Source organism: Schistocerca nitens, chromosome 9 (assembly GCF_023898315.1).
Source record: "Schistocerca nitens isolate TAMUIC-IGC-003100 chromosome 9, iqSchNite1.1, whole genome shotgun sequence".
Lineage (NCBI taxonomy): Eukaryota > Metazoa > Arthropoda > Insecta > Orthoptera > Acrididae > Schistocerca > Schistocerca nitens.
The window spans coordinates 388,235,550-388,247,869 of NC_064622.1; the positions used below are offsets into that span (position 1 = coordinate 388,235,550).

The 12,320-nt window shown below is 41.8% G+C and overlaps 1 protein-coding gene across 1 annotated transcript in view; it reads left to right on the forward strand.

Annotated features, from left to right (window-relative positions):
- The window catches only part of LOC126203691 (WASH complex subunit 2), a 194,312-nt gene that overhangs the window by 109,592 nt on the left and 72,400 nt on the right, over positions 1 to 12,320 (forward strand). Inside the window, exons 13-14 of the mRNA XM_049938060.1 lie at positions 7,754 to 9,255; positions 11,924 to 12,087. Of these exons, the coding sequence (XP_049794017.1) occupies positions 7,754 to 9,255; positions 11,924 to 12,087 (1,666 nt within the window). The remainder of the gene's footprint in view (positions 1 to 7,753; positions 9,256 to 11,923; positions 12,088 to 12,320) is intronic.

Below are 12,320 nucleotides of genomic sequence, written 5' to 3' on the forward strand. Positions count from 1 at the left end.
ACTCTTACCTCAAAATTTGGCCTTGAAATATTAGAGTCTCTGTTAACAGTGTAACTTAACAAATGTTTCTGTTGATATGATGTCTGCAACTGTTGTTTGCATTATTCATCGTTGATAAGATCCGTTTACAGTTGCATAAATTTTATTTTCTAAAGAAATGAGAGCACAACTATGTTTCAGACCGATGACCATCGCAGTCTGGTCCCTTTAAATCCCACAACCCCCCCCCCCCCCCCCCCACAACTATGTTTCATGAAAACAGTTCAATCTTTAGTTACATCGAGAAAATTATAACTATATATGATGACTACCGTATTTACTCGAATCTAAGCCGCACTCGAATCTTAGCCGCACCTGAAAAATGAGACTCGAAATCAAGGAAAAAAAATTTTCCCGAATCTAAGCTGCACCTGAAATTTGAGCTCGAAATTCAAGGGGAGAGAGAAGTTTTAGGCCGCATCTCCAAATCGAAACAAAATTGGTCCATTGTAATATGAGACACAATTTAGGTCAAATGAATGACGATACAGCTAGAGTAGTTTGGTTCGAGTCGTAAGCTTAGCAGTTAACATTTACCAGGTAGCCATTGCTATGCGTCAGGCGCTCCGTCCGTATTTATACGGGTACCCTTCCTTTTTCACCTGCTTCATCTGGTTTGAATTGATTGCTTATTTTTCTTTGATCTGATAAGCGCCTTTTTCTTTGTTATAGGTGTTTATGTCACTCTAAGCTGAAAATGTCCTGCCCACTGTCCTTCCCAATCCTCCCACAGTGATATTCTGCCATCCACCGAATCTACACAATATACTCATCCATCCCTATACAACCACTGCTCCTAACCCCTTACCGCATGGCTCATACCCCTGTAATAGACCTCGATGCAAGACTTGTCCTATACATCTTTCCATCAATACCTACACCAGTCCCATCACAAACATCACCTATCCTATCTTTGGCAGGGCTACCTGTGAAACCAGTCATGGGATCTACAAGCTAAGCTGCAACCACTGTACTGCATTTTATGTGGGCATGACAACCAAGAAGCTGTCTGTCTGCATGAATGGTCATCGACAAACTGTGGCCAAGGAACAAGTGGACCACCCTGTTGCTGATGTTGCGTTCTCCGATGCGTTGCGTCGTTCTGCATTTAGATCACTCTAAGTCCTGGAGCGTTGGCTGCGTTGTGGAGGAGTCAGCGCCCCACGTCATCTCTGCACTCGTCGTTGAGAAGAAACGTCAGACGGTGTGACGTCCGGCATCGTTGAGTTCAGTTCTGTGAACAAACAATGTTTAGCTGTTGCCCACAGATATCACGTTGTCTTATCAAAGATTCAACTAGCGTCGTTTTCTCAATGAGGTGTCGACTGGTGTCATTAGGCGCTACGTTGTCTCCCAGATGAGGCGGCAGCTGGCGTCGTCGAGCCCCGCGTTGGGCGCCAAAATGGTGTGTGGCGTCCCCACACTCCAACCGCGTGCTGATATTGTCGACGCCATAGAGCTGCTACTGCCACAGCTCTCGCAGTGGAGTTGAGACACGATGCACGATGACGTAGGTCCCCGTTGGTGAACGGGAGACAGAAATGCGAACTCGTATGGTGGATGTTTCTCCTGATTAAAGATTGAATGATTCATTGCCTGGATATGCAGTAGTTGTTAAATCTTATCTCATCCGCATCGTACACACCACCAATTGCAAGGAAACATTGTAATTTTCAGTCTTCTCGTACGTTGTTGACTTGTTGCTATGGAGTTGTTGAACCTCTATGAAGCGAGATCCACAGCTCCTAGTTCAAAAGTTCTCTTTTCAATTAATGAAGTAGGTATTTTGATATTCAGATTAAATTTTCTCTGCTGAACAGTCGTTGGTTAACTATCATTGATTAAATCACTTAATAATGTAGTCCACGCTTGATATTTCACTCGGAACGAACAGTTTATTGTTCCTTGACCACTAAATACTTTATAACTTTTGCACCACACGCAGTTGGTTGGTAAAGTCAGTTCTATTAAAATTAAGTTTCTTGATAATTACGACAACTTGACCCTTCAGCGTAATTGTATTATCTTCTTGAAGTCGTGTAATTGTGTCCTACTTGAGACTAATTGAGTGGTCCTTTGACATACTATCCACTCTTCTTTTAGTTCCAACAATTTGAAAGTCAAGTGCAATATTCACTAGTTTCGTCAATAAATTTCAATGAACCCGTTATGCACGGTTAAACGCTTCTATCAGTTCCTGTCTCTGCTTAGAAAATGTTTCCGAAGTTCGTGAATCATGTCATGCAAGAAACACTTCTGAACGCAAAACAATCTCTCGCATTCCGTACTCTCAATAACCAAGACAAGAATTGTTCTCGCACGTCTTTACAGGACGAGAGCCAGCAAGCGACTTCTTCTGTGAAAGAGTATTGTAGGTGCATTGAATTTCTTCATTGCGCTTACAACTCTCTTCCACATAAAAGTTATCTCTGACTAACATCACCTTGGACTTAGCTTTCAAGATATTAATTGCAATTATCACTTGGATATTTGTCCGTTAATTAAATCTGAGGGTTCGTCCTCCTCTTTTCATAACAAAAACTCTCAGTGATGTATAATGTTGTTGTTATCAAAACTTCTTGGTGTTAGCTTATTGGCAAAGATGTCGTATTTGCCAAGATAACTCTTCCCTACTTCATATTATGATATTCTGTCTTAATTTACTTAAAGGGGGTCGTTGGGGTGTTATACTGAGCACGCTGCCAAACATGACATCATTCATTTAAATGAGTGCTTCACAGCCTGTGCCATATGTATCCTTCCCACCAACACCAGCTTTTCTGAATTGTGCAGGGGGGAAATTTCCCTGCAATGTATTCTACGTTCCTGTAATCCTCCTGGCCTCAACATTTGTTAGTCGTTGTCCTGTCCCATGCAGCCCATTCTCTGTTCCCATTCCAGCACTACACAGCCCTCATTCCTCCATCACACCCAGTATTTTTACTTATGTCCTTTTCCGCTGCCCTCCGTCTAACCTCTCGACTGCACATAGCTGCCCTACTCTCTTGCCACCTCGTTCCTGCATGCTCCCCGACAGCATGTCACTGTCCGCCACCCCACCCAACTATCCTTTCTTCCCCCACCCCAGCCTCCTCATTACTCCCACCCAGTCGCCACTCTCATCATGCACAGGTGCTGCTGCTCGCAATGTAGCCTCGGTTGCCTGAGACTGCAGTCATGTGTGTACGAGTTGCATTTGCATGAGTGTGTATGTGTGTGTTTGTCATCTGATTTTGACGAAGGCCTTACTGGCTGAAAGCTATATTTGTGACCATCTTTTTGTTGTGCCTATCTGTGACTCAGCATCTCCGTTTTACACCGAGTAGCAACTTTCCTTTTCACAGTATTGTAAATTGATACGTGCCCATTGAGTGACATACCAAACCCACAGTGATATTAAAATGCCAGGTGATGTGCTGTGTTGCTATCACACAAGCAAGTGCACTGCGGGCATGATCTCACGACGAAACTATCCCTGCTGTCGTCATGTCTAAAATATCATGAATTAGCACTGCTACCATCGTGCTAACTTTGTCCATGTATGAAAGACACTATCACTGTGAATAATAACTGTAGTATATGGATTGCAACATTGACAGGTGTAACCAAAATTATACCTCATAGAGAGGTATTAATTTACCAAAAGCTCAGAATGGGTACAATTTAGTGACAGTTTTTGTGTATGCCGTCAGATGGTGGTACCTGAATTTTTGAAATTAGAGTGAATGAGTTTTGAAAAATAAAAAATGTAACAGTGCATAACTGTGTTGATTGAATGTGATTGTAAGGCAAAAGCTTCCTGATTGTACAAGAGAATATATTGCTTGCACCAAATCACTATTCTTTCAAAGTGCACTGTTTTAGTTGACAACTCCAACTTATTGCATACTCTCATCTTTCTGTAAGTATTCTCTTAGTATCTTCTACATGTTAAACTACTTCTCAAAGAGTCAAGTACTAGTTAAGGTACATAGAGTAGAAAGGTAGACCACTCCAGATAGTGCACTCATTATTGGTCAGCATCATGCTTTTTATGTCCTCAGGCAGCCAGCTTGGCAGCCACCTCAGCATCAAGATGTGACAGTAACTAAATTTTCAATGTCTTCCTCCTATTTAATTCAGAGCATTCCAGTGATAGGATGAAGTAATATGTGGTGTAATCAAAAGAATAAGATCAAGCAATAATAGCAATGCTTGGAAAGCTTGTCATCATACAGAACTAACTATTGATATCAGTCATTTATCCTTGTGGTTTAAGCACATAACTCATATGAACACTTTACAATTTTGTGTACTTCCATATACCAACCACAGTCAACAAATAAAATGAGAGTAATCTGCAAACATACATTATAATACTGAAGCAGAAAAGTTCACTCCAAGTTATAGGCCCTGGTGTAGTTGAGAGCAAATTCCTTTTGAAACTTCCTAACACACGAAAATGACATGCCAGACCGGACCATGAACCTGTGACCTATGCCTTTGTTGGACAAGCACAATTGCCAACCTGCCCTCACAGCTTTATTTCCACCAGTACCTTATCTCCTACCTTCAAAATTTCTCAGAAGAGTCTTAGATAACTTGTGGGACTAGCTCTTCTGGAAGAAAGGATATTGCAGAGACCTAACTTGCGACAGCCTAGGGGATTGTTTCTAGAATGAATTTTCATTTCACTGTAGAATGTGTGCTGATTTGAAACTTTCTGGCTGATTACAACTGTGTGCAAGATTGAGACTCAAACTTGGGACATAAGCCTTTCACAGGCAAGTACTCTGCTGAATGAGCTGTCCACATACAACTCACATCCCTCTCTCACAGCTTTACTCCTGCCAGCACCTCATCTGTGTGCTAAACTAGGAATATGAACACGTGTTCTTTGGCTAAACCATGTTTCCACTGTATTCTTTCTTTCAGGAATGTTAGTCTCACAAAGATATGCAAGAAAACTTCTGAGGAGCTTAGAAGGCAAGAGGTCAGATACTGATGGAAGTAAAGCTGTGAGGGCTGTTTGTGTGTCATGTTGGATAGCTCAATTAGTGGAGTACTTCCCAATGAAAGACAGAGGTCCTAGATTCAAGTCCCAGTATGACACACAAGATATTTCAAATCGTCCCTCACTGTGGTGCAGGGTGAAAATTCATTCTGGAAATAGCCAGTGTTCTTTGTCCATAAAAACAGCACAATATGACATGCTTAGATGCACTAAACCATCTAAAATTTTGTTTATTGAAGCGATTTTGCAGCAGTTATGCAGTGTCTGCACAGAGGTGTCATGCTTTGCTCCCTCACCTCATTTTGGATACTGGAAGCCTCCCTATTGCGAAAGTCTGAATTAGATTTAAAATCAGTAACATAGTTAGAGGATAACACTTTTGTTTCATGTTGAGTGGAGAGAACATAGACAGCACTAACACATGTAGATATTTTGCTCCTTGGGCACCAGTAGCAATGTGAACAATGCTGTAGTTGTTTTAAGAGTAAAATTTTATATGTGAAAGAGATATTGTTCTCAAAAGTAGTAAAAAACTTTGTGAGGAAAGCAATTATGAAGTTCAAGGAAAAGACAGCACTGACCTATAAAATATATGCTGTTTTCTGTTTGGTTATGCTCATGTAGATTAGCCCGCTGTAGATAACAAGATAAATTTTTCAATGGCTGAAGATAATATGTAATGGAAACTGGAACTCAGTATTATGCCATGAAAGAGAATTTCCTTTGACTGCAAGTGTGGTGCATACAGAGATAAGGCAGTAGTGAAGTTACAGTAGAATCTCTGTTGGTGACTAGCTAGCATCAATCAATGTGCTAGGGTCCTTCTGCAGATCTGGTTGTAAATTTACAATGCAAATGAGGGAGATTTTGAGGTTGTAGGTAGATATTGGTTATTTTGATATTGCGTATGTCTAGTTTTAGCAGGTTTGTTTAGATGGTTATTACAAGGAACTTTATGTCAAAAAAAAACTTTCATTCAAAAAATGGAGAGAAGGCCTTACTTGTAACATATAATTCTTTGTACAGAGCATATGGCATAAAGGCTGTGCAAAAGATACAGAAGAGCTGGTATTTGGTGCAACTCTTTTCAAAAATGGCCCTCCTTCTGATGGTGTCAGATATGCTTGTTGTTTTTCACAGACTTTTATGTGAGCAGTAACACCAACTGACAGTTCGTCTGAATAAGTGTTCACTTCCAAACCGTATCCAAGATTACAGTTAACCTCCTGGTTGCAGAGCACTTGAAGTTGCTTCACAACCTATGCCACGTGCCCAGTGCAAGTGTATCTGAATTATGTAGATGGAAACTGTCCTTAAAATACATCTTTTGATCCCTTGATCCTCCTGATGTCAATCTTTGCCAGCCCATGTTTCTGTGCACCAACCACCTGTTTTACTAAATCTGCTCTCATTTCTTCCTCTCTGCAGTCTCCCACTTCCTATCATTTGTCTCTCTTTTACCTCCCCTTTACACCCCACTCCTGTACTTCAGGTGCCCCACACTCAATTCCCCTCACCTGTGCAGTGGTGCCACATTCCTATCCTATCCCCGGCTACCTTCCCCTCTTCGCCTCTTACCCACTCCAGCGACACATGATCCCATTCAAGCTACAACACAAGGACATTGTAGTTGGACAAAACAAAGTATCTCTTCTGTCTCCGTCTCCTTTCTTCCCCCTCTGACTGTAAATATTTTTTTGAGGGATCTCTTCCCAAACCTTTGCACCAATTTCAGTGAAATTTGGCACCAAAACTTTGTGAGTATCAGCATGATGGGGTATATAATTACCTGGCCCATACAGGAGCAGAGATACAAGAACATGTTTATTCAGCCTCTGCTCTATAGGATGCCTGCAGGACGGACATGTTGTGTGGAAACAGTATGGGCCTGCCTTATCTGAGGTGGTATTGACCTGTTTTATCAACATATTTTGCAGAGGCTACATTTGCAGAGAGTCACAGCTAAAGGAAGGTTGAGGAAGGCAAGAGGTGGTGGGTTGGGGGAGAGTGGATAGTAGGAGGTGGTGGGAAGGGTGAGAGGAGGGCAGGGGGGGGGGGGGCTAAAGGGAATGTACAGAGATAGGTATGCAGGAGAGTATGGATAGGGAGAAAAGTGGTAAGGAGTTAATGACTGGAGAGGGGGCAGAAGGGTATCGAAAGGGAGAGGGAGGAGGAGCAGATGGACAGTGAGGGGTGGGGAGAGGAGAAGAAGGGCAGATAGGGAGTGAAGAGGAGATGGATAGAGAGAAAAATGGGAGGAGGAGTAGATGGACAGAAAGAGGAGGGAAGATGGGGTGATCACAGGGGGGGAGGAGGTGATGGACAAGGAGAGGGTGGAGGAGGGGCTGGACAGAGAGAGGTTGGAAGAGATGATTTGGGGGAGAGGGGGAGGGAGGATACACGTGCAGGTAATATTGGCATGCCTGAGCTACAGGTGTGGGTGGGTATGGCTGAGGAGAGTGTGGGAGGAAGGTGATGTACAAAGAGAAGTGGCGGAGGAAATGGGGAATGCGGAGGGAAAGGTGGACAAATTGAAGTGGGAGGACGAGGTGAACAGAGAGACGGGAGAAGGGTTCGATGAGAGAGGGGAGGAGGAGATGTGTGCAGTATATGTGCTGAATTCATATGTGAACAAAGCTGTGGGAAAGAGGCTAGAACTGCAATATTTTTTGTTTGTTGCTAAGTTAAATTTCATTTTGATACTTACATTTTCTTTTTCAGTTCACCTTTCAATCCTCCAAGTGTGTCAAAATTAATCCAGCAGAAGAAACCACAGTCTTTATTTGATGATGATAATGATTCAGATGAAGACAATTTGCTTTTCTCTTCTGCAAGTTCAACTGGATCAAGATCTCGCCGAAGCATTGATGTCCTGTCATCTGAAAAGAAAATAGACTATTCCTCAGAAGAACCACCTAAAAAGACTAGTCTCTTTGGTAATGGTAGTAGCATACTGATTCCTCCTCCTGATGATACAAACACTGATTTATTCAGTGTGAAGAACAGTGGTTTAGCATTGGGAGCTAGTGATGGTCAAAATTCTTCAGTTTCACATGAAAATGTGCCTACTGGTGGTTTGTTTGATGACTGGGAGGATGATATCCAAAGCACTGAGTCCAGAAAAGGTGATTCTCCAGCATTAATTACTGTGGATCAGTCAGATAATAAAGGTATGGCAAAAGAAATAAATCATGTTTCCAAAAGTGACAGTCACAGCAAGGGATCCTCATTGTTTGATAAAGAATCGGATAATATCTCCATTTTCTCTGGGGATGTAACTGATAATTTTGTAATTTCTGGTAATGCTTCGAAAAATGACATATTTTCTGAAATTGGAAATGAAACGAAACCCTATGTTACTCAAAGGCAAAATAGCAAAGTGAACTTATTTTCTGGTGATGATTTTGATGAGGAAGTTGATATATTTGGTGAGAAACTGAGATCAGATAAGTCAGAGAATGTGGTAAGTGAGAAAGTAACATCATTGCCAGATAATAAAACAGACCCAGTTCTTTTCATGACAGCAGAACCACCAGTTTTCCCAGATGACTCCTCTGATAGTATATTTTCAGTTCCAGTTGGCAGAACACCAAGCAAAGAAAAATCAGTAGTAAAGGACACTACTGAAACAGAAAATACAGAAGCTGCACCAGCCACAAGCAGAAATACATATGACACTAAGAAACCAGCAGTAACTAAAAAACCTGTTGTTTCAGTGGGCAAGCCACAAACAGCAATACGTCCTGTAGATAAGGATGTAGAGGAAAGTACATCAGAAATTTCAGTACAGTCAGCTGCAGGTGTTAGTCAGCTAACACCAGATGTGAATGGAATGCATAATCTTAAAAAGCAGACAGAGATAGGGAAAGAACATGTATATAGTGAGATATATTTAAAGAAGTCTGACAAAAAAGATGAGGTAATAGCACCAGTCACCAAACCAAAACCACCGAAGACACTAGACATCAGAAAAACTACTGCTCTGCAACAAGACAGCTCAACGGGAGAAGACACCTTTGGAGAGAGTTCACCTGGTATAGGTGAGGAGTCATTTGGTGACTCCCAAAAGACAGAACGTCTCTCTTCAACAGCTTTTGGAGAGTTGTTGAAAGGTTACTCTCCACCTGATGATAAAATAGATGGATTGGTATTCAGCAGGGAGAAGCAGCTGAGTGAAACTAAAAGAGAACCAGCAGAAGAGGCTATTACATCACCCAAATCTGGTGAGATAATTGACTATGTTGAATCTACTTCTTAATAACTCTTACATAAGTGACAGTGCTTGCCATGTTGCTATTCCTTTAAACATCTTGCAGAATTATTGCTCTCTCCTGGCTTTTGTTTCTAACTGTATGGAATAATTTGTGCTGTTGTAACTTTTGTTTTCAGTTACGGAATTAGGACCCTGACAAGACATAATTAACAATTAATAATAGTGTGCATGAAGCATTGTTTGATTTATTGTTCTTCATCAGTAATGGTGGGGGAGTTTTGTTTGTAAACCACTTTCGTGATAGTCTAGTGCTTGTCAATGCATAAGGAGGAGAACCAATTTCCAGATCGGTGACATACAATGAAAAATAGTGTTCCCTTCACAGTTATATGGTTGGCATCGCCAAACTGTCACTGACAATAAATTCGTACTGATGTGCATACCCGAATAATGGACAAAAACTGTGTGCTATATTGGGATTGACACTTGTGTGCCTTACATTATTGGCTGCAGTCAGCATCTGGCATCCATACAGGTGGTCTCAGTTTGAGCACCACAGGTCTTTACTAGGTATATGCTGTTGGGGTCAGTATATCCTTGTTGTCTTTTGACGTTATCCAGGCAGCATTAGTGGTTCCACAGTTAAGCATGGGCTCAGATCCTTGGTGCAAGTTTACTGATCGCTTCATAAAGAAAAATCATTGTTAGAGATTCAAGTAATTGCTGGAAAAATTATCACAGAACTAAGATTTGAGCCCCAGACCATAGAATTTGCAGTCTCAAATTTACCTACACTACCTCTAATATAATGCAGAATTGGACCACTAGATGTCATGAGAGGCGGACCGGCCAGTATAAAAGGATGTGGGGAATATTGTGTTGTCAGTAGAAAACAGTAACAGCTGACTGGGTTGATCAGGAGAGCGCAGTGACTTTGAACGTGGACTAATTATTGGATGTCACCTGAGTAACAAATCCATAAGGGACATTTCAGCCCTTCTAAAGCTGCCCAAGTCAGCTGTTGATGATGTGATTGTTAAGTGTAAATACAAAGGAACAACCACATCTAAACCAAGACCAGGCAGACCTCATGTATGGACAGACAGGGACTGTTGTGCGTTGGGGATGGTAGTTGTAAGAAATTGCATGCAATGATTGGAAGGTTCACTTGCGAGTTCCAAAGTGCTACCAACACACCAGCTTGACTGTATACAGGGAGTTAAAAGAATGGGGTACTGTGGCCAGGCAGCTCCTCATAAGTAACATATTTCTGTACCCAATTGTAAGGGATGCTTGAGGTGATGTAAAGAGCAGTGTAACTGGATGGTGGATGACTGGAGACAAGTAATGAACCCTGTGGCAATGTAATGAAAAAGATTGGGTTTGACGGATGCCTGGAGAATTAACAAGTGCCATATACATAGGGCGAGCAGTGAAGTACGGAGGACGAGGTGGTGTTAGACCATGGGAGTGTTTTTCATGGTTATGGTGGTGGTCCTCTTATTACGCTGAAGAAAACATTAAATGTGGAAGAATATGAACACATCTTACAGCATTTTGACTTCTTACAGTAGAGGAATAGTTTGGATATAATGATTGTTTTTGTCAGCATGACAATGCACCCTTTCATGAGGCAGCATCTGTGATGCAATGGTTTGTGGACTGCTGGCCTGCCCAGAGCCCCAACCTGAGTCCAAGAAAACAACTTTGAGAGAAATTCCACTCCAGACCCCAGTGTCAAACACCACAACTTTCTCTGTTTCAGTTCCTGAGGAAGAATGGGCTGTCATTCTTCTAGACATTCAGACACTTCATTGACATTGTTCCCAGCAGAGTTCAAACTGTCATAAACTTGGAGGGTGGACTCATGCCATATTAATGACCACCAATAGGTGTTCGGATACTACACACACACACACACACACACACACACACACACACACACACGACCCCAGTCTCTGGGTGCTGAGGCAAGTCTGGCTTCAGCAGCCAGAGACTGTTGTTGTTGTTGGTGGTGTGTGTGTGTGTGTGTGTGTGTGTGTGTGTGTGATTTTTTGCCTATTTCTGATGAAGACCTTGTTGGCCAAAAGATTACTTTCTAATGGTCTTTTTGTTGTGCCTGTCTGCAACTACCGTTTTCTTAATATTGTCATATTCTATCCTGAATATTCCATTGTGTAGTAGAAAAATAGTTAAACAATATTAAATCATCTGAAAAATTGATTACCTGCATCCAATGGAGATGTAGTCCATGCTTGATAAATATTTTTGTAAGTTTAGCAGTTAGATGTTCTGGAGTTCTCTTTGAGTTACCAAGAGATGTGGTTAGCACACTGTACTCATATTCGGGAGGACAATGGCTCAAACCCGTGTTGAGCCATTCTGATTTAGGTTTTCCGTGATTTTCCTAAATTGCTTCAGGTAAATACCAAGATGGTTCCTTTGAAAGGGCACAGCTGACTTCCTTTCTCATCCTTCCCTAATCCAATGGGACTGATGACCTCGCTGTTTATCTTTGTCCCCCCCCCCCCCCCCCCACCTCCAAGTCAACCAACCACCCGTCAGCTTGAGTTACTGATAATTTAAATTAAATTCAGTTACCGGAATATGGTACTTGATTTTTTTTCTCTGCTACTTTTTAATATTCCTTGAATGTATGTGCCAATGTTTATTTGCAGGTGAGAAGCTTCCAGGAAAAATTCAGCGTCCAAACCTTAATATTGATCCACTCGCTCTGTTACCTGGAGCAAAACCACCTCGCAAAGGTTTTCAGTCTGAGGAAGGTATTGGATTTGACCAGCCTGCAGCTGACATAACTGCACCACTCCATAGTGCTGGAAAGGTAATACACAGTGCCAAATAAATTTTACTGATGTGTTATGATAAGGAAAAGTCTTGGATGGCATATAAAGAAGACTGCAAATGTGGTTAAGCTTTTAGATTATGTCCGCCTTCAGAGCTAAGTGACACACACACACACACACACACACACACACACACACACAGAGCTACATTTTCTGGGCGGCTACATTGCACCAATGCCACAGCATGTCTGCTTTCAGGGGTTGTGATGTT